The sequence below is a fragment of the Melanotaenia boesemani genome, chromosome 18 (genome assembly GCF_017639745.1).
Source record: "Melanotaenia boesemani isolate fMelBoe1 chromosome 18, fMelBoe1.pri, whole genome shotgun sequence".
NCBI lineage: Eukaryota > Metazoa > Chordata > Actinopteri > Atheriniformes > Melanotaeniidae > Melanotaenia > Melanotaenia boesemani.
This window is the reverse complement of record NC_055699.1, coordinates 7,807,714-7,831,996: the sequence shown is the minus strand read 5'-3', so window position 1 is coordinate 7,831,996 and position 24,283 is coordinate 7,807,714. Positions and strand designations below refer to the sequence as shown.

Below are 24,283 nucleotides of genomic sequence, written 5' to 3'. Positions count from 1 at the left end.
TCCAGACTGTTAAAGCAGCTGAAATCATTTCCATTTTTCTGTTTCCATCCTTACTAAGCCTGGAAATGCTCGAGTTGCCTTATGACTCATACATATATGGATTTTTCAATACATTTATTGGCACAGTTATAGCAGCAATGTGTTCCTGTTTTTTCTTCCCCAAAAATGATCTCATCTCATAATGTTTTCAACTGGCAGAGAAAGTCCTCTCAGGTAATAATTATAATCTTTAATACAAGCAAATGTAATGTGAGACATGACACTTGGAGCTCAGTTGAAGTGATTGTCAGTACAGTTGCATAAAGTGCGTATGCACACAACACAAAGTGAAAACGAGTGTTTTAAAATCACCACATCTGCTTTGTTGCTGCTTTGTTGCTACATTCTCGGTGATTTAGTCAGATGATACTTGCTGTTTATAAATAGCTGGAGTAATGCATGATAGTGATTATGTTTCAGGGCCTTTAGCTGATGATGGCTTTAAAAATAATATATATTACAAAGCTTCAAAATGCTAACACAATTGTACCCAGTGCTCTGTGTTGTAGAATGGTGTTACAATGCAAATTCTGATGCTGTGGGAGAAGATAATACTGAAATACTGTACTTCTTTGCCTTTTTACAGATAAATATGTTAAACACATTCTGTTGAAGTATTTTCTGAGCGGATTTAAACAGAAATTCTGGCCAGTATTGCACCCCAGGTTCCAACCAGTTCTGACACATAAGCCGCTGAACTCTGCCAACACCTTAACAGGAATATTACAACATCCACTTGTCAGAGGACCAGTCCACAAAATCCCCCGTCTCAGTAGAAAGCCGGGTTTGTGTGCTCGATGACGCAGCGCCTGCAGTGGCGTCTGACAAACCGCAGAGCCTCCGGCGACACCTCGCAGTCCTGCACGTTGAGAAGCTGCAGCTCGCAGCAGTTGGCTGCCAGAGCTTTGAGTCCTCTGCCCGTCACGCTCTCGCAGGCCCTGAGGCTGACTCGCCTCAGGCCTTGGCAGTACATGGCCAGCTGCTCCAGCCCGCTGTCTGACACCAGTGGGCATTTACCCACATCAAGAGACTTGAGTTTGGGGCAACTCCTGGCCAAGTGACCCAAGCCGTGATCTGTGAGCCCCTCGCAGCCCCTTGCGTTAAGGTACCGCAGTCTCGGGCAGTAGCGAGCCACATAACGCATGCCCACGTCTGTGATGCGGGTGCAGTGGGCAACGCTCAGGTAGCGCAGGCAACCCTCCAGTCGGGCGACTTCACGCAGGCCGAAATCCCCCACCAGGCGGCAGTCACTGAGACTCAGCTCCCTTATTGAGGGGCAGTGGAGAGCCAAGTGGCGCAAGGCTTCATCTGTTAGTCTGGTGCAGCGGCGCAAATAGAGGTGTGTGAGGCGAGGGCAGTGGGAAGCGATAGTTCGCAAACCCTCGTCCTCGAGTGAAAAGCAATCGGTCATGTCCAAGTAGTGAATGGAGATCTGCTGGCCATGCATGGGGGACAGCTGGAGTGAGGCCTCCTGGGTAAGGCTGATGCATGTCACCTTGGAGCAGCCTGGAGGAAGACAAGCAGGAATTTAATTGTCCAGTTTAGTCTTTTTTTTTTTTACACTAAAATATGCTTTAGATACATATAAAATATAAATTAACTGACTTTTTTCGATATATAGTCAATGGTTGCAGGGGGAGAAACTGCATGGACAAGGCTTTCAAAGAAATGTAGCTTCAGTGTAAGAAATCCAAACTTTGGTCCCAATTTTGTGTGTAAATCCTTTTAAAGGCTGTGATGGTGCTGTGGTCTCATTTGTTAAGGCTCTGTAAACTAAAGTAATTAGCCACTTGAGGGCGGTAGAGTAAAACCTGCTGTGTTTCATTACATCAATGCAACTAGATGCAAGATGTTTGGATGCAACTGTGCCAGCCAGCTGTTACATACAATAAATCAAAGCTTTCTGACCTCAGCATTTAGAATTATACTTGATTCATTATTTCAATTTATTTAAAATGAAAACCAGAAGTTTCTAAAGACTATTTTTTACAACAAAGAGATTGCTAATAGTGCAGACGCTGATCTGCCAGCAGAGTCCTGCTCAAGTCAATGTTATTTGTGTCACTTCCTTAATGAAAGCAGCAGACTGCTCCTCTTACTCGTGTTGAGCTAGGTTCTGCTCTCAGCTAAAGAAAGCCTTTCTTCTCCCACATGGGAGCTGAAGGTTGGCAGAGCTTCTCCGGTCCCTCTAATGATTTTACCAGCTTTACAAGAACTAACTAAAAACCATTGAGTGGAGGAATTCTTTTAAGGTAAATCCACACATGTGCCGCCACTCCTTGAAGTGCTTTTATTTTTTTTTTTTACCTGAAAGGTTCAGGTGCTCCAGGTTGGGGCAACGGGACACCACCTCAAACACAGCTTCGTTTGAGATATTATAACAGCCGGCAACCTCCAGGCGCCGTAGCTCAGGGCAGCACTGCGCCACCACGTGCAGTCCCCGGTCGGTGAGCCTCTTGCAGCCGTTGATGACCACCGTCTCCAATGTCAGACACACGTTGGGAGTGTCCTGGCACAGCCGGTGGGTAAGGACCCTGATGGCACGGTCGGCGTGAAGCAGCTCTCCCGTAAGCCGGACGGTGCTCCACAGCCTCGGGTCCCATGCCAGGTTGTACCAGCGCCGGCAAACACGCGCACAGCGGCAGAGCTGGTTGGTCGGAAGGTGAGAGAAGATCTGAAGGAGGGTGTGGTCAGGGAGGAGGTCAATGGGGGAGTGGTGGTGGCTTTTTGATGGCCTGGAGCGAGTGTGGCCACCTGGCTGGGGGTGGATCACGGCCACGGTCTCGGCGGGGGTAGAGGATGAGGAGGAGGAGTTGGTCTCATGGCCGTTACTGGAGAGAGCGGGTGAAGAGAGGGAGGAGGATTTGGATGGAAGGATCAGACCTGGGCTGGGGGTGCTCAGGGTTCTTGTGCTGTTCTCCAAACCTAAACAAAAAGAAGACAAGACAAAATAAAAACACTTTCTAGTGATTTTAAGATCAGATAAATCTAGTGACCTTTTAAAACTAGTCTAAGATAATGTTTAGGAATTGGAAATAACCATCTAAATCAAGGTTCATTTGATCTTTTTCTCATGTAATTCACACATTAAATGATCCATTAAAGGCAGTAAGGGTTTAAACTGTCATGCAATTTTTAAAACATTTAAACTTTAATCAACTCCATTTCATTTGTTAATAGACAACCGTTCTTGGATTTCAGGCTAGCAACACATAAAAAAATCAGTGGATGTTCACCTATAAATTTCCACAAAAATTATTCAAATATTGTGTTGTGTTATCCTGTGTCCTGTGTTTGAAATGACATACTGTCGCATCAGATTTGGGAAGAGAAGAAAAAGAAAGCCATGGAAAATAGTCGTGTAGTTTTCAGCATGATGGTGTCACACCAGCTGTTATCATCAGTGAAGAGGAGTTTCCATAGATGTCGTTATCATGTTTTAGGATGTTTGGGAAAAAACGTGTCAGGTTTATCTGCTAGGCGTTGGGGGCAGCAGTCTCACAGCCTCTTCATCAGATGAACTGCGAGGCTTCAAAGCAGAGAGGCTGAGGCTGACGATGCGTGGTCAGGCTTGTTTAAACACTGAGGCCCTCCTGACAGATGTGCGCTGATTGTGTGAGAAATAGCGGCTGGATCTTATTGCCTTGGCGTGACAAGGCAGACTCCGTTGTTGGCATTGGATCTGATTCCCTGAGTGGTCTCATTTTGCTGTGAAGCTGAGCGATCTCCTCTGATCCTATCTGTGTCTCCTAACCATCCCTCCAATTAGCCTTGCTGAAGTTGGAGGAGTTAAGGTGGACTGATAGTTATCACCGAGTGTTTTAAGAAATGATGCGTGTGATGTCACTTACAGCTCTCCAACCATCAGTTTCCAGGCTTTCTGGTCAAAATAAAGTGATTAATTGTGTTGCTACATTATATAATCATAGTTATGCGATGATCCTAGTATGAATTTTTTCTCTTAGCTGTATTTACAAAACATACAAATTAAAAGTCTAAAGGTTGTTGTTGCAATCTAAATAATTAATATTTTAGTTTTTAGTAAAAATTTTGATCAGTGCAGAAAATAAATTAATCTGAAGTCATTTTTATAAAATCAGAAAGTTCTACACATGGATACAAAGTCTTAAAACATGCAGAACACGTAACAACAACTCGTGAAGTAAGACAATTACAGCTAAACATCCATATGAAACAAGGTTATTGGGATCAAAACTTTCCAAACTCTGCTTCCATTCTGATGATAGCAGTGAAATTAGTCCCTGGTTTGTAACCCCAAAACCATCCACCTTTTTATGTACTTTGAGAAACTCTTTATTTAAAATTATTAACACTTTAATGATATTATAAAACATATTTAAAATTAAATATCTGATGATCTTTTATTTCAATAGTGAGCTACTTCACTTCTTATAAATATGCTGGAATAGTTAACATTAATATACTGGAACAGTTGCTGGAACGCAGCATTTTTACCAGCATTGGAAGTAGCAAGATATGAGTTTCAGTTTCTAACCTTCAAGAGGTTGATCTTTGAGTAGAGACTGGGAACTTTTCAGATGGAGGTGGCAGAATCCAGAATTCAGAGCTGGATAGAAAAGACAAGCTGTGAGCGTTTAGAGATCATTTAGTAATTTTTGAAAGATGGAGGCTGATGGGCTGAATCATCAACAGGCAAAAACCTTTGTGGTCTGAATGTACCACTTTAGTCAGTCATTCCACACATCAGATCTTTCAGCCCACTTTGTCCTGGTCAGGCTCACAGGGGGGCTGAAGTCTGCCACAGCTGCCATGTGGCAAAAACACGCCTTACAGTCATAAAGGACAGAAGTAAAATACATTAATTTGTACCATGAAAAGAAACCAAATTGGGCACAGAGAAACCATCCAAATTCAAATCCAGAGCCCTTTATTCTGCACCTCTGCTGTGCTATTGTAGCTTCATCGTGAGCCCAGACTGCAGCTAAAAAAAGACCCAGAACTGGGATCCGGTGTATGTGCTTGAACTGACTGATGGGAAAGGTGGTTGTCAGGCGATTCATGTCTTATCACTGCAATTACTGAAATTTCATCTCATAGTTATGTAGCTTTAAGTACACTTGTGGATGGATGCTTTTGGACAGTCAGCTGCTTCTATACTGAATGCCAGTAAATATGACAAATGGCCGGCATCCTGCCTGTCATGTGGATTTGTGCACTGGGACTGACAGCTGGGCAGCGACGCCGTCCTCGCAGTCGTCCTGCAGATCTGTCTTCCAGACCTTCGTCTCATTCTGCCTCTCGGCTCGCCACTGATGACATCCACAGACTCATCCTCTCGGGAACGTGTCATCTGATTCACGGCTACTTTTAAAATGCCTCTTGTGTGCCTTAAAATTCTCACTTGAATCCAAATCCAGGTGGAATAAAGACTGACCCTGTCAAAAAAAATAGTCTAACCATCATCTATTTGTTATTCAAATCTTAGTGGGATGTTGAGGTTTAGTTGTGGCATCAGTTGTGCCTCAGCTTGAGTCTACTACTACAGCATATTCTTGTGGCTGGTCTGTCAATGATTAGCTTGGTTTCACTGAGGTCTTCTAGCTTATGTTGGCAAATAAACTTTTAACAATAACTCAATTTTTATCTGCATATAGAGAATTTTACAAAAATAAATATATAAACAAAGATTCAATAAAAAATAATAAGATAAACTAGAATATAAAAAATTACAATGATAAAATGAATTAAATTTTACAGTTAATCTTGTGGTATTACACAAAAAAGAAAGTCTCACAATGCCAGAATCACAACATTCTGGAGCAGATCATATTTTCCACAAATCCATGTGCAGCCACTACAGACACATTTTTTGAGTCACTAGTTTTGATGGATGACCGGGGCACTGCTTTGTTGTCCAATTCCAAGTGAATGCGATGGATTCAGTATGCAACCCATCTGCCACTGGCCAAGAAGCAGCATCCAATTTGTGTGATTACATGTGTGACTGATCAGAGGAGTGTTTTGAGGCTTTGGAGACACACAGTGCCACTAATCAGAGTGCTCCCACCCCTCCAATCTGAGATACACTTTCACACAGCTGATGGGAAAAGTTAAATGAAGTCAGCTTTGGCGCTTCTTGTCTGCACTGGGTTTTGGATCGCTTGCACCTGGATTACTTTGAGAAGATTTACGTGAAATCAGACAATGTTTTCTAGTTGATGCTGCAGATGGAAATAAACCCACATGTGAAGTTTACGCTCCTTGCCTTGAGCATCTGAGTTTTTTTGTCTTCTATGTGATGGATCTATTCATGAAGTGATAATGAATGTGTCATGCAACTTTTACAGAGGAATACTGCATGTATATTATTGTTCTTATGAGGACAGATATGAGCTTACTCTGGAAGGTGTTGGTCAGGTAAAAATTCCTGCAAGTTCCAAAACTCCTTATAAAAAAACTACACAAAATCCATTCCCATAAATATTAAAATGTTGTACACTAACTGCAAACATACTAGACTTGACCTTTAAACAAACCCAGTAATTAACCTTGATCTGGAAATATTTACATTCATTCAGTGCTTATTTTAAACAGATCTACAGAGATGAGATGAGCTAAAAGTGTTGTGAATATACATGACAACAAGTTAAACTCCCCACTGGTCTGATACTAAAGAGAACCTGAATAAAAAGCCGGTGGAGAGCTGCAATTCCAACCTTTAAGGATCAAAGAATCCCTTCCCCATAACTTTCAGTTGCTGCAGAAATGTCAGAGTTAACCAAGGGTGTCGTATTTTATATCTCTGTATCGTTGCAAACCTATCATTAACAGAACAAATACCATGCAGCTGTTAAACTTCTCTTAAAGTCCTTGCAAGTGCAGCTGGTGGAAGATTCAGTTTGGCTTAGGAAATCAGAGGAGAACAGTGGAACATCTGGTCTCGACCCTGGACAAAGAACAACTCAGCAGTGGTGAAAGAGGATCTCACGAGTTTTGAATGCACACATAGCCACAGCAAGGCATACTTGGCTGAAATCATTTGCCACTAATGCCGATCCGCAGCAGAATCTCATTAACATCAACTCAGCCTTACTTCTAAGGCACATCTGGATGGTGCTTTGATACTAGTTTAATGTAAATCAATCAGAGTGATCACCGAAAGGACAAGATGACTCAGATGTTCAGATTGAACTGAGCTCAATGACAAAAACCTGATGAAAAACAGCTCTAAGGCATCCATTTGAGCACCTCTGAAGAGGAAAACGGGCAACAGAAAAAATAAAGAGGGAAGATAAATTGGCAAAAGAGCCTTTAGACTTTACCAGAGATGGAGACAAGTGCACATGCAGGGTCAATCCAGACGTTGACGCAGTCTGGTCATAAACTAAAGGCCACAGGGATTCCACTCATCTTGCAGTGCCGTGAAGCTCTGCTAAGACCCTGTCTGGAGCTTGAAGGATTATTACCACTGCATCTGGCAGAACAAACCAATCCATTACCTCAATACCATCAGGCCTGTGACATGTTTCTGCTCTGCAAGCTTTTGCTGAGGTCCACCCAAGATTGTGGGGGAATGGGGGATGCTCATTTTCTACTCATTAGAAAATTGAATTCAACTCGAGGGGAAATGTGCAAACGAAAAGTTTCAGCTAATAGAAAACAATTAGCCCAAAGGGGTTTGGCTGAAACTAAACCAAAAATGCAGCTGATTTATCAGCGCTGGATGGTTACATGATCTAGTTTTCTAAAGGGAAACATCCGACTAAGAGAGAGAACTGCTGGGATGAAAAACATCTGGGTCTGTCTCAGGTTTTATTGAATACATGGAAGTTAATATCACTGTACAGTGTGACGGCTTGGCTATCAGCAAAGCCTTCACTACAGGAAGGTCTTACGTCACTGCATGACCTAAAAGACAATAGGGCCTGCTGGTTCCTTACAATGAGCACACTTGGACAGGAAATGGACTACTTCTCTCCTGACAACCCCCATAGCGCCTCTACTTTGAGGCAACAGCTAATCTCACAGCCTTGAGATGAATTTTTAAAGACTCTGCTGTAACAGATTTGTAGAAACTACAACCTGCTTTCCCTACGAACCAACTGATTTCCCAGAAGGAGTTTTCTGCCTGTTAAAACACTTCAACCAGCTCCATATTCAGCTTTTGCCACTTTTATAAATCTTCAGCTGAGGACAGGCGGTCACTCAGATGTTCTAAAGGCAAGTTAGAGGCAACGTCACCCATTAAATAAAGAGGTTTAGTGTTTGTCTAATCACCACAGATTTCCATAACACGAATGGTAGTTTGGATTTGCTGTCATGCAAGGCTGATCTGGCCTTTTGAGGAATTATGTCATTTTTTTACAGGTTGTTAAATAGTATTCCAAATTTGGGGTGACTGCACAGTTTATTCTTTTTGGCAGGGCTGTGTGTGAAGACTGAGCGTGTGAAGTGACAGTCATGGTAAAAGACTGAGGATAGTGATGTGGCTACATGTGGCATGCAGAAGAACTACTACGTAAGGATGAATGGAAAAGTGAAAGCAAGGCCAAATGTTTGTTTGAATGTTTGGTTGTGATGAGGAACAAATGTAATGATGCAATGTGGTTAAAGTCCTGGAAATGCTGTGGTTATGAACTCCTGAAAATTTTTTTGCATGGCTCACAGAAAAAAAAGTAAAGGAAAAATATTAATAATGGCTCTTTATGCTGTCCTGCCCATTAGTTCATCCTCTGAAACAAGCCTTTTTTAAGAAAAAAAAAAAAAACTCCTGCCACTAGAGGTCTGCTTTTCTGTGATTTGACAGCGTCCAGCTTCACTGGATGCAGGTCAGATGTGCTGCCTGTATAGTTTTTTCTAGCAGATGACCACATTTAGAAGACTTTGAAATGCTGACGTCAGGTCATCATAAAAGCAGGAAGAAAAAAAATCGGAAGCACAACCTTCATAAGTTATAAAATTATATGACTCATAAATAAAATAACCAGACTACATTGTATTTGCATTATAGAATAATGTACAGGCACAACATAAAACAGCTTTGTTGTGGACAGAGATTTCCATGGGTCATGAGAAATTTTAAAGTAGCTGCATGTAACATAGCATAACATATAACGCCTTGTGCCAAATCTGCAGATTGCAGGAAAAGAAATTTCCTCTACTTCACCCTCACCTTCAGTGCTGATGGGCATATTAAAATAATAAAATAAAACAGTGGTTCATTTTGACGGTGTAATCATCACCTGGAGTGGGATTTCTGGTCTAATAAATGAAAAGTTTGAGACCAAGCTGTTTATTAAACATTCATTCATCCCTTCAAATGGTTTCACACCATAAGCTTCAAGTAAATGTAATATTTCTAGTGAGTCGATCATATCTGGCAATCATTTTCCAAAAATGAATCGGCCAAACATTATTGATTCTTCTCATGAAAAGTATTTTATGTGTCTGTGTATTTTTTTTATGTTAAAATGTAAAACACAATTTATCCAACCAAGACTCCTTGGAGAACAATATTTAGACAGAAATTATCCTAATTTTCTGTACCACTGGAACTTTAACCACATTGGACACTTCCCCACTTACGTAATAAAACAAGCCACAGAAAGAAATGATGGGAGAGGAAGTCCAAAGTGTCAGTTCGGCTTGCCCGCAACCGTGGCCATATTGCCACATAAAAGCCCAAAGTCCCAGGTGAATCACCGTAAAAACACCAGTCACAAGCCAAACTTTTATACGAATCAAGTGTGTGTCCCAAATGCTGTCAAACACACTCTTGTAGTTGACCTGAAACACGTGACTTTGTTGAGGAAAATGGTAAATGCACTCAGAACAACAGAGCCAGGCCTCCCTCCCTCTCAGCAGCAGTAATCAGAGAAGAGTTATGGGATGGAGAGATCTGCTCACTGAGCTGCCCTTTCCTCCTCCTCTCCCTTCCCTCCTTCCTTGGTAAACTGCAAGCACTTGTTTTTCTTTTCTATTTTTCTTGTTCTGTGCTTTTTTGCTTAGATTTCCTGGCTCTAGATGCAGTAGAGAGGAAAGTGGAGGAGGAGCAAGGACAGCTGATGGGGGAAATCTGGGGAAAATAGCAGTAGCATTCTTTTCTTCTGTGTTCTAGACCATTTCCAGCAAAGATTAGATGAAAACCACTGACATTTCTTATTACAGTTACTACAGATTTATGATACAATTGCAGGATGCTGCATCAAGTCAAAATGGTGCATAGAGGAAAAACTGTGGACTGTACTTTTTATGCTGAAGATGAGAACTTCCAATGGTATTTCACCCATGAGTCGAGGAAGTTAAATATTGCATGTATCCACATCTAAACAGACTTCTCTGTATGTCTGAGTACATAAAAAGCAAGCTAAGTAGCTTGTTTTTACACTACCGTTCAAAAGTTTGGGGTCACTTCCCTATTGAATCCCATGGCAAAGTGACCCCAAACTTTTGAACGGTAGTGTATATGTGAGCATATAAAATATTTTCCTTTTGGAAAGATAAAAGCTGGGATTGCAACTTAAGCGGAAAAAAAACAAAACAAACAAAAAAAAAAAACTTAAATCTTCCTTCTGCAGTACAAATGTCCCAGTGGCAATGACACGCACAAACACTTCTCTGCAGAGTATTTCAATTTTGGCACAGCAAAAGTCAACAGTGAAACACTATATATCTGGCTGAGTAAACACGAGTAAATGGGTCATCGGCATGCAAGGTTAGTTTACAGATGAAGTGTGAGGGATTTGTTGCTCCTGAGAGGGCAAAAAAAAAAAAACATGTTGGAGACAGAAGCTTTCTGAGCAGGGCTGTTTAGACTGAACATCTGACCCTTACACTGCCTTCAAAATATCAATGTGTGGGAATTTTCATAAATATGTTTACACATGGATGATGTATTTGTCACTGATGATGGTCGACACAGACATGAAAATGTAAGGATGGGGTCGCTTCCAGTCTGACGTGTAGTTTGGACAGTGTCCAGTCACACTGGACATTGAGAGAGAATGGAAACAACTTGGTATTTCTAGGCTGAGTTAGGGAAAAAAAAAAAAAAACATTCAAGAAACCGACTGAAGTCTTAGTTATTATGACTGAAATGAAAAGTATTCCTAAAGAGGAGCTCTCTCCACTTTCCTCTTATAGACATCCACCACAGCTGTTGCATTTTCCTCCATGAGGTTTGTTTTCAGTTAAGACAACTACTTCTTCTGTTGAATTACAACCACTAGCAATGATGATTCACCTTTTACAGATTGCCTCAGATTTGCTTCACTATTAATTGGAAACCTGCCTTAGTTGATTGTAGTTATGGTGGTAGTAAAGCATAAACCAAGAGGGGAAACAAATTTTAAACTTTTATCCGGAAAAATCAGAAAAATGTGTATCCAAACTGGCAGGGTTTAAGTTATGACCTAAGCTCTGTGGGGTGCTCTAAAATAACTCACATCCTAGCCCAACAAAAGTGGGTTCAGGGTCATACAACTATAACTAGGAATGCCGCAAAAACAGCAAAAGCAGCAATCTATCTGGTGGTAGTACATAGTTCTTAGCTCTGACCAAGGGGGCAAAAATGCATACAGTCAATGGAGTTCAACACAACTCAACTCAACTCAACTTTATTTATATAGCCCTTTAAAACAACCACAGCTTAAACAAAGTGCTGTACATAAATGGACAAAGCAACACAAAGTACAAAAATCAACCAAGTTCAGCCACACATGTTCAGCTCAGCCTGCAGGTAGAGAGGGATCAGAACAGACCAATTAAAAACATAAATGCTAACACCCACCCCCAAATACCAGAGGAACTGATGTCATAATTTACAGGTATTTACTGAAGTTGTTTTTTTAAGCCAATGTGTTAATAGATTATAACTTAATCTAAAAAAAATGGGAAACCTTCAGAGACTCTTTTCTGTGCCCCTAAAGTATGTATGAAACAGTTCTTGGAGTCCTTTATTGCTTGGTTTGGGAGCTTAAGTGGCCAATAAGAACCATTTGGGTAATTTAGTGAAAGCCGTTGGCAAAGTTTCTGGATCCCGGCAGGAGGGCCTTTTGGCCATCTTTAACAATAATGTTGTGAGTATACTGAACTGCTTGACTCCCTCTCCGGAATGAGTTTGTACTTACTCCCTACTGCTGTTCACCTCCTAAATGGTAGTGGCCACTAAGGTGACATAGTTGGTCTGTCTTTTTGTTTATAGCTGTGATTTTATTTACCCGATTTCATTTTATTTATTGTTATTGGATGGTGTGAATCTCTTCTTGTGTGGGGGGCGGCATGGCTCAGTAGAGTGGTCGTCCTGCAGCCCAAGGGTTGCCGGTTTGATCCCGGCCTGGAGAGCTAATTGAGTGAATGTGTGTGTGAATGGGTGAATGTGACATACATGTAAAGCGCTTTGGATAAAAGCGCTATATAAGTACAGGTCATTTACTATTCTGTGTGTGTTGTGACTGCAAATCAAATTTCTCTCCAGGGACAAAAAAGGAACAGAATTTAACTGAATCTTAATACCCATCTTAAATAAAAGTTACAGTCACCATTTCACATAAGCTCTGCTGAAATGTGACATTTGAGAAAACAGATCATTGGGTACAAAGTTATTATGAGACCTTATGAGTGACAAATTATTTTCTGTAAATGACAAACTCTAATTTATATTTGGAAATAGACACAAAGGAAGGTTTTCCTCATTGTTAGTCTAGACAATGATGTCTAAATGAGCTCTAATAAAGCTATGTGAATACACCTTTAACGGTTAATTCAAATTATGTAAAGTCTGAGAATATTTTCAATAGAATTTTAAAGAATATTCCTATTATTCTCCTACACCCCCATACTCCTGTCAATGTAAGATTCAGACATATAGAAAAGGTAAAAAATTAAAAGTATGTAAAAAAGAAAAAAAACAAACAAAAAAAAAAACGTTTGATGCTCATCTGACCAAAAAGAGAAAGATATCAGTTGCAAAATTCAATTCATGCAGGGACATCTATTTAAATTTAAGGGTCAAAACTAAACCAATCTCTCAAATAAAAACCTATACACTCAAATATAAATTATATTCAAACAAAATGAATGAATAACTTTGCATTTACTTAATTTGTCAGTATAATACTTTCCTATCATGCTCAGAGTTAAGTTTAATGTTTCCATAAAAAAATCTTATATTTAACTCTATACTCTTAACTTATTTAGTTTTTGGGGATCTCTAAATACAATTAATACCCAATTTTCACATCAGAGGGTTGTACTTTTTTCAAATTTACACATAGAAACTTAACAGTCACTGCTGCTGTGATTCTTCCTCTGACTTCTCGCTGAATGTAGACATTTGTCACGAATGACATGCTACATGTGATAAGCATACGGAGAACTTCGCATAAATCACGGTATGTTCACAGAGTAGCCTTGTACTGCTGTGTTGGAAGTAGTATGAAGAAAACAGATTAAGCTTTTCCTTGTCACTGTTATCTCTGTTTCTTAGGTCCTTGGCAGCCAGAGAGGAAGTCTGTATATTCATTGTTCCAACAACGTCCCACCTTCCTGGTGCCGTTGTAAACGGGTGAAGGAACTGACCCCAAAGCATGGCTGTTTTGACAACAGTCCTGGGATTCATCATGTTTAAAGCTTTTTACGTTTTTTTTTGTTTTTAAAAGGTACCAGCTGATAGCAAATTGTTTTCAGGATTTATAGCACACAGGCAGCACATCTACTGTCAATATAGTTCCTACTTTGTCTGAGCCACATTCCTCAGGTACCCTGAGCTGGACTGTGCCAAAGCAAATCCTTGAGGCCCAGACAGGGTCAGAGTGTAACCCCTGCTGCGAGATACTCAATTTCATCCCACAGGAAGGATTTACTGTCCAGGACTGTGCCTTTCAGTCTGCAGCTAATAAGAAACATAACTGGGTCAGGCCACCACAAACTTGTCTAAATAATAACTGAAAACAGAGGCACATTACGAAAAGCTGCCAGACGACTGCCCAGCTTGGTTTGTTTTCAGGAGGAGAATGAGTGTGACTTCCTCATGTTGATTTTGTGGGAATACGTGATGGGTCTGTGAACGAAAACAGGCAATGTCCTACTTTCCATTAGCACACTGATATTGGGGCTGGAGGATATTCAGTTAAGAATAGGTCATAACATCTTTGAAATTATTTTGATGGAATAGGTTTTAGTTTAGAGAAAAATGAAATAGCCAGGGTGAAAACTGAGGCAGTCTCTAGCTATTAATTCTGAGGGTGTCTGGTTTAAATCCGAGACACAGTGGCTGCAAAGTCAGACAGGAGGTGACAGCCTCGCCTCACTGCTCTGAATAGTAAAATGACCTGAAAGCCACTGAACTGTCCTGGAAAATAATTCTGACACCATAATCTGTTGGAGAAAGAACAGATCTCTACAACAGTTGAAACACTGTTCAGCGAGCTCAGGTTTACAGACTAAAACTCTGTGGGAAGACTGAATTTTAGCAGGCTTGTAAAGCCAATGTGTCCTTAAAACTTTTTAAAAATTAGTTCCAGCTTTCTACAAATGTTGCTTCATTCATTTAGGCTTAAACTCTTTCTCTAGATAACAGCAGGCCCGATCAAAACAAGGATGAATGACTTAAATCTGTTTTAATTACCTTAAATTGTCAGTAGTCATGATGTGACTGGTCAAAATAGTGGATTGTTTTTATATATCTGTTTTTATGTTGGTTAAATGAGCAAAATGCAATGAAGCTTGTGTTCTTTATGTTTTCTAAACACTTCATGGAGTCTGACTAGTTCATCATCTGTGACTTTGACTAAAATAAAATTTGGGTTTTTAAGATAGCCCAACTCTCAGGCATAATTTTTAAAAGAAGAAATCATTCCAAATGAATGTCAGGGAAATTAATAATAACCATGTAGCTTAGTTATTTAATAATTATTAAACACTGCTGTGTTGAACAATACAGCGTGCAACACTACAAAAAAGTTAATATATGTTATGTATTATATGTATTATCTACTAACTCAAAAACTTTTACCTGTTATTTGATGTTTCACCATGTGTTTGTCCCACGTCATAGTGAGATGGTTGAATTCCAACCTTGGATTGACTGTGACTGAAAATTGAATTTTAGTGCAATAAAAGCTGAGGTATGCACATATTTATACACCGAGTGTGAGTTTTTACCAGCTCCAATCTCAAACCCAACAGCTACAGTCTTCTGACTTAGCCGCTGAAGGTAACAGCTAATGTTTCAGGGCTTCAAGTTTAGCAAACTACTATCTGAATGAATGATTATGGGATGGAGATGGAGATACAACTTTAAAAAGCCAATAAGACCCTTCACAGTCTTCAGACAGTGGCTGAAAGTTTCAAAGTTGGATTTTAGTGAATGTAGGATATTTTGCCCTCTATGAAACGTCAGTACTATTCGAGTGAAAATGGAAACTGGAAAGCTGTCCTCTACCAACATTATGCTGCTTGTTTTCTGTAGACAGCAGATAGATATCTGTTTGCTATTATTTTAATTACTTAGTCTAGCATGAGCACCATCTTTCTGTGTATAATGTTAGCAAATATATGAACATTAGGTAGATTTTTGTCAAATTTACCAGTCAGAAGATCAACTTGTTGCCTGTTATTCTGTGTTTAAGCCTGAACATATGGCTTCTGCTCAGCTAAAACCATTGCTGCTAGAAAATGTCATGTTATACTGGGACATTTGGTATAGTGGCAGAGATAAAAGCTAACCACTGTAACTAGATTTATGTAGCAGTGACCTTAGTACAGCATGGGGACAGTGTGGGCTCTATGAATACTGGTAGTGTGTGGTGGGGAAACAGCCCAGACTGCTTCCTGATTAGTTTAGTGGCCCACAGGACTGGGTGGGCAGGAGCTGTGTGATCTGCCACTGTTTGCAAGTGTTCAAACACAGATCTGCATGCCTATGTATATTTGCGTATGTGTATGCATGTGTGTATCTTTCTAAGGAGGGGGATTTGACTGTGGCCGTGGTGGTTCCAGACCATGTAATTACTCCCACTTAGAATGGAGAAAAAAATAACAATTTTAGTCATAACACAGTGGGGAATTATGGTTTGGATGGCTCTGGCTATGGCGTTTTACCCTCTCTGTCTATATACTCCTATCTATACAGGTTGTGCTCCAAGAAGAGACATTCAGGACAATTATAAAATTTTCCCAAAATACTCTGGGTTCATTTCCAGAAGCCCCTCAGTGGGCAAATCCAAGTGAGTTAGCATTTCCAGTGAATCTGAAGGCGCTTATCTCGCTGCATGGTAACACATGCATTTCGTTCGACATTTAACAAAGACATTTAGAGAATTAACCTCACTACAAAAAATTAATTGACAAGCGATCCTTGATAGGACTTGGCCTCATGTTCTCTTCCCTCCACTGCTGCTTCTTTTCTCTCTGCGAAACACCTTGAAACCTTCAGCTGAGTGACAGTTAGAAACACAGGCTGCAGCTGCTATTTGTTTTCTTGTGGGCAGCGCCAAACCACAAGGATACTACATTCACCGTGCCAGAGCAAATTTAAGATTGGTGATGACAATGCATGAGCAGAACAGGAGGAGTACACTGTATTTGTGCATGAGTGTGCAAAACAGGGCGTGAGTCAGAGGTCAGCTCAGAGAACTGGCAGCAGGAAGTTGGCGAGATGTAAAATCCAGAGACTGTGATAAGATTTTTGACCCCAATGGTTTTTATTAGTGGGTTTGTGATTATTTTTCCAGGTTTTGAGATTTCATTTTCACCTAATGGCTCATACTCTTCCTGCTCACTGAGTGTTACCAAACCTGCACCATGAAAAGCGCTGAACATGAGCAACGAGGTACTGCATGTAGTCATGATTTAACTAATAAATGATGGAGGACGAAGTCCTGAAAAGATCATAAAAAAATTGTCTACTATCATAAAATGTCTAAAACTGCTCAATCTAATGGAGCATTCGTGCCACTAAATGTTACTTTTGGTTCCCGTTTGCACCAGAAGATGGAGGAGGCAAAACAACAGAGCTACAAGCAGAGTAACGAAGGTCTAAGAGAAGATTGAGCAAGTCCACCACTGTCTGATCTTTCACAACCCAAAATTCACATCTTCCTGCTAAAAATAAAACAAACAAACAAAAAAACTCATCTGGGCATCACTTTTGACTGGGAGAACCTGAATCCCCCACCACCTCCAACTCCTCATCTAAAGTTAAGGAGACATCACGCTGAAAGATCATCTCACTTTGGACCAAAACAGCTGCGAGAATGACCTTTAGGAGAACAAATATTTTATATCACTGTTAAATATCAAGATTATATATTTTGCGATATGTAAGGAAATACTTCTATGTATAATGCTAATTTCAGGTACATTAAAATGGGTTGCATTCCATTTCTACACCTATGCATGCTGTTTGTAGAACATGCACAAAAGCAGGACTTACATTATATTACAGCTGTGCTTGTCTGACATGTCTTTGCGATATTGTTAATGCACGTGGTAATAATAAATGTTTAATATATTGGGACACCCCAGACAATGTGGAGGATTTTCCTTTTTTTCAGGAAAACTACAATGTGCCAAGAAAAAGGTAAATAACAGTGCTGTCAAACTAATAAATTACTACTTCGACCAAAATCAGGATGCAGGTATGTGAAGCCTTGGTTTTATATCTATATATGAGCAGACGGCCCAGCTAGATGCTAGCACAATAGCCATGTCAGCTTCATAGGGTTATACTGCCTCTGTGTTATTTTATCAACACAAAGTTTTCCAGCCAAATTAATTCAACTTATTTGGCTTTAAATCCTAAATAACTTTTTTCAGAAATTCTTTTAAAATATGCAGTTCACTAAAAAAAAGTACAAAATTGTCCAAATTTTTTTCAATTCTGGCATTAAATTGTGCTCAGAACCAAATCATCTACTGGACTAACAATTTTGCTGAAACACAATTTAAATATATTCTAAAAATAGAAAATTTAGGATTTGAGCCAGACAGTGACGTTGCCTATGACTGAACTTACACACTGAAGATGGGGAGAATATATTTTCCTTTTCATGTGTCGTTGTTGTGTAACAAAAATCTGCTGCTATGACAAATTGCATTCAAGGCAGCTGTTGACAGGAGGTTTCCAAAGGCCTCTGCCAGCTGCAAAGTATTTCTGAACCATTACAGTGAGCATAGTTTACATTTGTAACACATACACTCCTGACGAAGCTCTCCATGCAGAGACTCTCCTGGTTGGGAGACTGCCTGTAGAGGCAGGAGGATGAGGAGGCAAGAGGGAGCCAGAGAGCTTCATGGAGGGAAGCAACAACAGCATTGAAGCATTTTCACTCCCTTCACCTTCTCCCTCTCTAGAGGCATGCACACATCTCCCTCCCGTCCTCCCTCCCAAGTAGTGCTTTGAGCCTGATATGACTACAGTTTAGATAAGCATTCTTCCACAATGAGAGGCTAGAAATGTGTTGTTTTTTTTCCCTCTTTCTTCTAAAACAAAGCTCAAGAAATGCCTTTGGTTTCTGGGTTCTGTGAGTTTGTTTTCAATTTAAGCTTCTCCCATGAACACACAGGTTTCTCTCCCAAAAAGGCAACAGCAGCAGCAGCAGGAGGAGAAGAAGAAGAAGAAGGGAGGGCAGTTTGGTTAACGAGCACCAGATGCCTTACCTTCAGTGGTAGCCACATTCTTCGGAGCTTTAGTTGGTGTGTGATCCGTGCTCGAACTTATGTCAGAGGAGATGCTTGAGCTCCCTTTACCTGCAGGGAAGAAAAACACAAGTGCTTAGATTTAATATAACAAGGCTGGGATGACAAATTCACTTTTGGTTTTGTGTTTCATTGATTTCATTATGTTTTTACCCCAGTCTCAGAGAAAATTTCTTTTCTTTGAGTTAAAGTTTGAACACTAAAGAGTATCTGTCAGAGATAATCTCACACTGATGATGTATTTAATATGGTTAGAAGGTATGAAGTGTAAGGAAATATAAAGCCCATCACTCTCTACTTTTATGACTTTTATGTTCCTCAGCTGGAGACGAATGGCTAGCCTTGGCACATGCACAAAGTCTGCACTGGTTTGTTTGAATTAGCATCCGTTTTTGATATTTGGACGAAGAATAAAGTCCCTTGAAATCCTCCTTCAGTCTTCACTTCTAGGACAAGTGAGGAAACACTCTGGAGGAAGATACAAGCTTGTAATGAATGGCTACATGTCATCGGCAACATACTTCTTAGGTCGTGGAGTCCGCACAGCCTCACAACTGCCACATCAAAGTGATTTTAATTCAGTTTACATGGATTTCCAACTCTTCCTTTATGAGACACGTTTGTTTTCTGGACATAGGATTTACATTTCTACATAATGACACAGGAGCTCTAAATTTCAAAGGAACATACATTTAAATGTGCGCCTGCGCAGCCAGAGTATGACAGTCTTCACTGCCATGACTGCAGGCTGCTTGTGGAAAGGTTGTTTATGGCATTTCATTCCTCTGTCAGATCATACATGCAGCTTTGTGGCTTTCTTGAGAGCAAGTATGTGCCTTTCAACGAGCATAACTGGCCAAAAAGGTGTTCTCATCCAGTCACACCCACATGAGCTTTACAATGAGCATAAAAAATGCAACTTGTCTTCTTATTCAGCCCTCCAATATGACACAGCAGACTAAGACCAATGCAGCTCAAATAACACTTTAAAGTGGCACCACATAGGTATTCCCATTAAACTTCTAAATGTCAATATGAGAAGCAGAAAGCATAATGCTTGGTAAAGGCAAGTAGGTGTACTCTAACATTCGGGGCTGTTTGGTTGTTTCTCTGTCTTTGTAGAAAAATAAGCGTCCAAAAAGCTCCTGCTTCCTGTCATATGCTTATATAATGTACTGGTGGATAGTTGCTGCATAGTTGAGACCAGTGTGTAATTAATTGTGGAGATACACTTGAAAACAGATGTGAAGTGATGGCTTGCAGAATTCTGCTCTTGTAAATAAGTCACTGGTCTCAGATACTATAAAGCCATAAAAACTGCATTTATATGCTTTAAGTAAACAGTATTTAAATGCATTCATGTTTTAAAAGTGGGCTCCACTAATTTTGCATTGCTCTCCTATAATTATTGCAAAAAAATGGAAAAATCAAAGTGACTGAACCATAGTATCACTAATGAGTTACTGTAGCTAGTCAAAGCCTGATGCTCATTTCCCATAATTCAGCTCATCTGCCAGTATTTTGTACAAGAAGCAGGTAATTTCGCCTTCACAGCCGGTCACAGTCAACTACTGACCTGTGTACAGCAGAGCCAGCTGTAGGCTACTTGCTCATGGGTCATGTGTTGTAGAAGTTGTATGTGTATGTAAAATGTACATTTCAGCCCTTGCAGTGACTGCAAAGATTCTCATCCACAAAAAAACATATTGTAGCCTGAAAAAATAGGACACAAGATTGATTTACTGGACTACTGTGCTACCTTAGAAGCATGCACACAGATGAACAGTTTACTGTGACTCTTATGAATACAAGAAGGAAAAAGCAGAGTAATGAAAACTACATCAATCTGAGGTCCTTATAGAACATAAATATTATGGTTTACAACTACTAAACCTATTTACAGGCATCAAAATCTCCCATGTGCTTATTTTTGCTTCCTGAGGGTGATTCCAGATGTTGCTGGGGTCAAGATCAGTTCTAAAGACAAAGTCAGAAAAAAGGGATGTGGAGTCAGAAGAAAGTTGAAAAAAATGCTTGTTCCTTAGCATCTCAAGGCTACATTAGCTGTCACCATCATACAACACATGAATCCCCAACTAAACTGCTGGAGCAGCACATTCCAAACAAGTAGATAACATCTTGAGTTCATATAAAACCTCTAAAACACCTCAACAGATCTCCTCCTACATGTTTCAGCAGCTTTCCTGTTAAACCAGAAACTGATGGCATCATTTTGTTAGACACTAGCTACATGCCGTGTTGCTCTGTCACAGTGATGTTGCTGCAGAGCTCAAAGCCAACTTCAACTTGGCATTAGAGAATCTCGCGTACCTCAACGGGATGAGTTCCAAGATGAAGCTGGCCCACGTGTTGTTTTTAAGATCACGAGTTCCAAGCTTTTCTCTGCACTTATTGACTTAGGAAGAGAGCTCATTGGAATGTTATTTATACAAACATCTCTGCTCTGGGGGGGCAGGAATAATGCATTTGGTTGAGCTGGCTTGCAGTTTGTTTGAGAGATAAGTGGGAATAATGTGAAATATATATATAAAAAAAATGCAGTCTCAAACATTGCTTGTAGGAATGTGGGTGACGTTGAGCATCTAGCTGAGCTTATATTCCCAATTATTAATGCCACATGTCAGAGATGTTATATGCTTTGTGGTATAGGCCCACAGATTCATATTGTGGTTATTGTATTGTCTTTAAAAAAAAGAAAGGTTTAATGTTGTGTTTAAAGTGCATTCCTGTTGGATGAAGCAGCTTTGTGGATTTATCAGTGAGGCATGAAATTGAATGTACCTCATCAGACACAAGACTTTTGTGTCTGAAACTCAACTCTGTGCTTAACAAGTGACAGTGAAGCAGTTTGATTCCACTGGGTCTTCGAAGTATTGAGCAACAGCAATTTGCCATATATATATATATATATATATATATATATATATATATATATATATATATATATATATATATATATATATATATATAATTTTATTTAGTGGTCCTTTAAGAGCTCCAATTCCTAATGCTCCATCCAAACACAATATTTGCAAATCTTATCTACATGTTTCAAATACTTGGTGAACTTGAGGATAGCTGTTACCTTTGCAGAAAAGGATCATCTCAAAATGCAACACACATTTTAAAACATGAAAGCTCTAAAAGGTATATGCATGATCACTGATCAATATTTTATATGATATAAGCTGACCAGTATGCACAAAATGGCTTCCAAGTCCAATATCAGCAAGCTCTGGGACTGTAGAGAAAAAAAAATCTCTAGAAATGGTCCTAATTAAAATACCAAAACATTCTCTCGCCCAACTCTTAAAAGATTTGCAGAAAATAAATAAATAATAATTTCAAAAACAGGCTTCCATGTGCATCTGCTGCCAAGTCAACTATTCCTGACTACTTATGTGAGATATTTAATTAAAACAGCCAACAGATTCAGTCTGACTTCTACTAATTTAAGGACTTCTATGTATATACTTGTGCACGTGCCAGAGCACTTCACGCGCTTTTACAGTCAAACTAAAGTTTTTCACTGAAGCCAAAAAAGAGCTATGAAGAGTTAGCTCCTTGAAGAAAGTAAGAAAATACATGTTAAAGTATGAAACTATGACCACCAGGTGTCACTCTGTCTTGTATGAGGAATATGAATGTTTCTCATATTTAAAAAGCATAAAAACTAATAAATAGTGCTTTAAAAAAGCGAATAACATCAACAGTTAATTGACAGGCGTGATAAACACGTTTGAGTTTACACACACGAACAAAAAAAAAGAGAATACATTAAACCAAGAAAATTCAAGTTAAAGGGGATGGTGCTAGTTTTAAGCTAGCTAACTGATGTCTGAGGATAAACTCGAAGTTTAGACTCAAGGAAGCGCTTCATAGTTTTCTATTTTTAGTTTACGGCGTGAAAAAGTCGTTAACAGTGATATAACGGTCTTTTTTTCCCCTCAAAAGAGAAACAATGAGATAAAAGAGTTCGTCTTTTAGAGTGGAAGTAAAATTAAATGTTTTAAAGTCATTATTGCAGCACTTACCCTCGCTCCCATATTGTTTTCCATTGTTCGCACCCATTTTAAAGAATACATAATCTATGCGCAAAAACTCGGGTTATCAAGATGAACTCTGGTGTAAAAGAAAAAAAAACCGTCTGTCCATAAAGATGGGCTACGCAGGCGGAGATTTGCGCAGGGCCCGTTAGCTCTGACTTCAAATAGTTAATCCAGATGTTTAACAGAGGACGCCTGAGCATTACGCAAACCTAGAATCCAGACTTGTGCATCCAGCGGTGCAGACTATGTGAACATCCGCAGGCTCTGAGCGGTGAACACACACACACACACACACACACACACACACGTACACACAAAACGATTTCGAGGAGGTCGGAGAAAAACTTGGGAGAAGTTCCCTAAATGGTAAGCAGCTGTTTATCAGGCTGAGTGCGGGCAGGCAACTTTGTGAGGACGCACAACTCCCGTCCACTGGATTTGGATTTAAAGAGACCGCAGACCAGAGAGCGATGCAAATGTCAAAGGAAAAACAAAACGAAAGAAAAAAGATTCAAAGGAGTCCAAGATTATGACTCTGAAATGCTGACATAACACCAAATGACAAAGCATTGTTGCGGTGAATTTGGTTCACAGAATTATATGCTCATAAGAAGGCAGTACCCAAAGAAGTTATTATATACCTCATAAATATTTAAATCTAATGCCACCAGGTGTCGTTTTTATGGACTTCTTCTGAACCAATCCAAACTAAGGACACATAATCTCCCAAATATTCGGAGAATAAAGCCCCCGTGAAAGAAGAGAACTAAACCACATGTAGGAATGGTTCTATGAATAGCAGTCATACAGGTCACTGGATATGTGGAAGTAAAGTCCCCAGCCAAAGCCAGTTGTCTGCTGTTGACAGTTGACCAAATATTCTGAATATGTGTTAAATCCCTCTCCATACTGCACACTTTTAAAAGCTCTGCACTAATTGCCTGCAAAGATCTGGATTCCCTCCTTCAACATTAGATAGTGAAAATGTTTCTACTACTGTACAGACCAGTCATTTGTTCTATATTGGTAGATGTCTTGGCTGGCATCCAGAAAAAGCACAGCTACCCTCAGCAGTAATCAAGAGATTCTTCTTGCAAAGTTTCCATTCTGCAGAGGTATTCAGCTCCCTGAACACCAAATGTCACTTCTTTATTATAACAACTTTTTTTCTCAAAGAGAAACATTACATGACTAGTTAAGGCCTGTAATAGTTTTCTATTTCTAAAATTTTATGTGTTTTTGCTGATGAACCATCAAGAATGCACTTAAAACAGTGTTTAGTTTGAGTACGTGGTACCAAGGAACTGGGCTCCTGGCTGTCTCAGGTCAAATGCCAAACCTCAGACCTTTACAGCCAGCAATCTCTGCCTCACTGGAATGCACAGAGAGACAAATACAAACTCCAGTTACACATCAGCATCTCAAAATGACAAGAGCTATTGTGCAGCACACATTCCCTGCTTAAACCTATCTGATGCGGAAAGAAAACAGCT

General features: G+C 39.9%; 1 protein-coding gene across 1 annotated transcript; it reads right to left on the bottom strand.

Moving 5' to 3' along the window:
- Positions 1-214: 214 nt before the first annotated feature.
- Positions 215-24,243, bottom strand: si:dkey-192l18.9 (F-box/LRR-repeat protein 7). Its single transcript, XM_041968939.1, has 4 exons — positions 22,776-24,243; positions 18,682-18,771; positions 2,347-2,964; positions 215-1,545 (listed from the first exon to the last, which is right to left on the bottom strand). The coding sequence occupies exons 1-4, from the start codon at positions 22,810-22,812 to the stop codon at positions 809-811; spliced, it is 1,482 nt and encodes a 493-aa protein (XP_041824873.1). The 5' UTR covers positions 22,813-24,243; the 3' UTR covers positions 215-808.
- Positions 24,244-24,283: the final 40 nt, after the last annotated feature.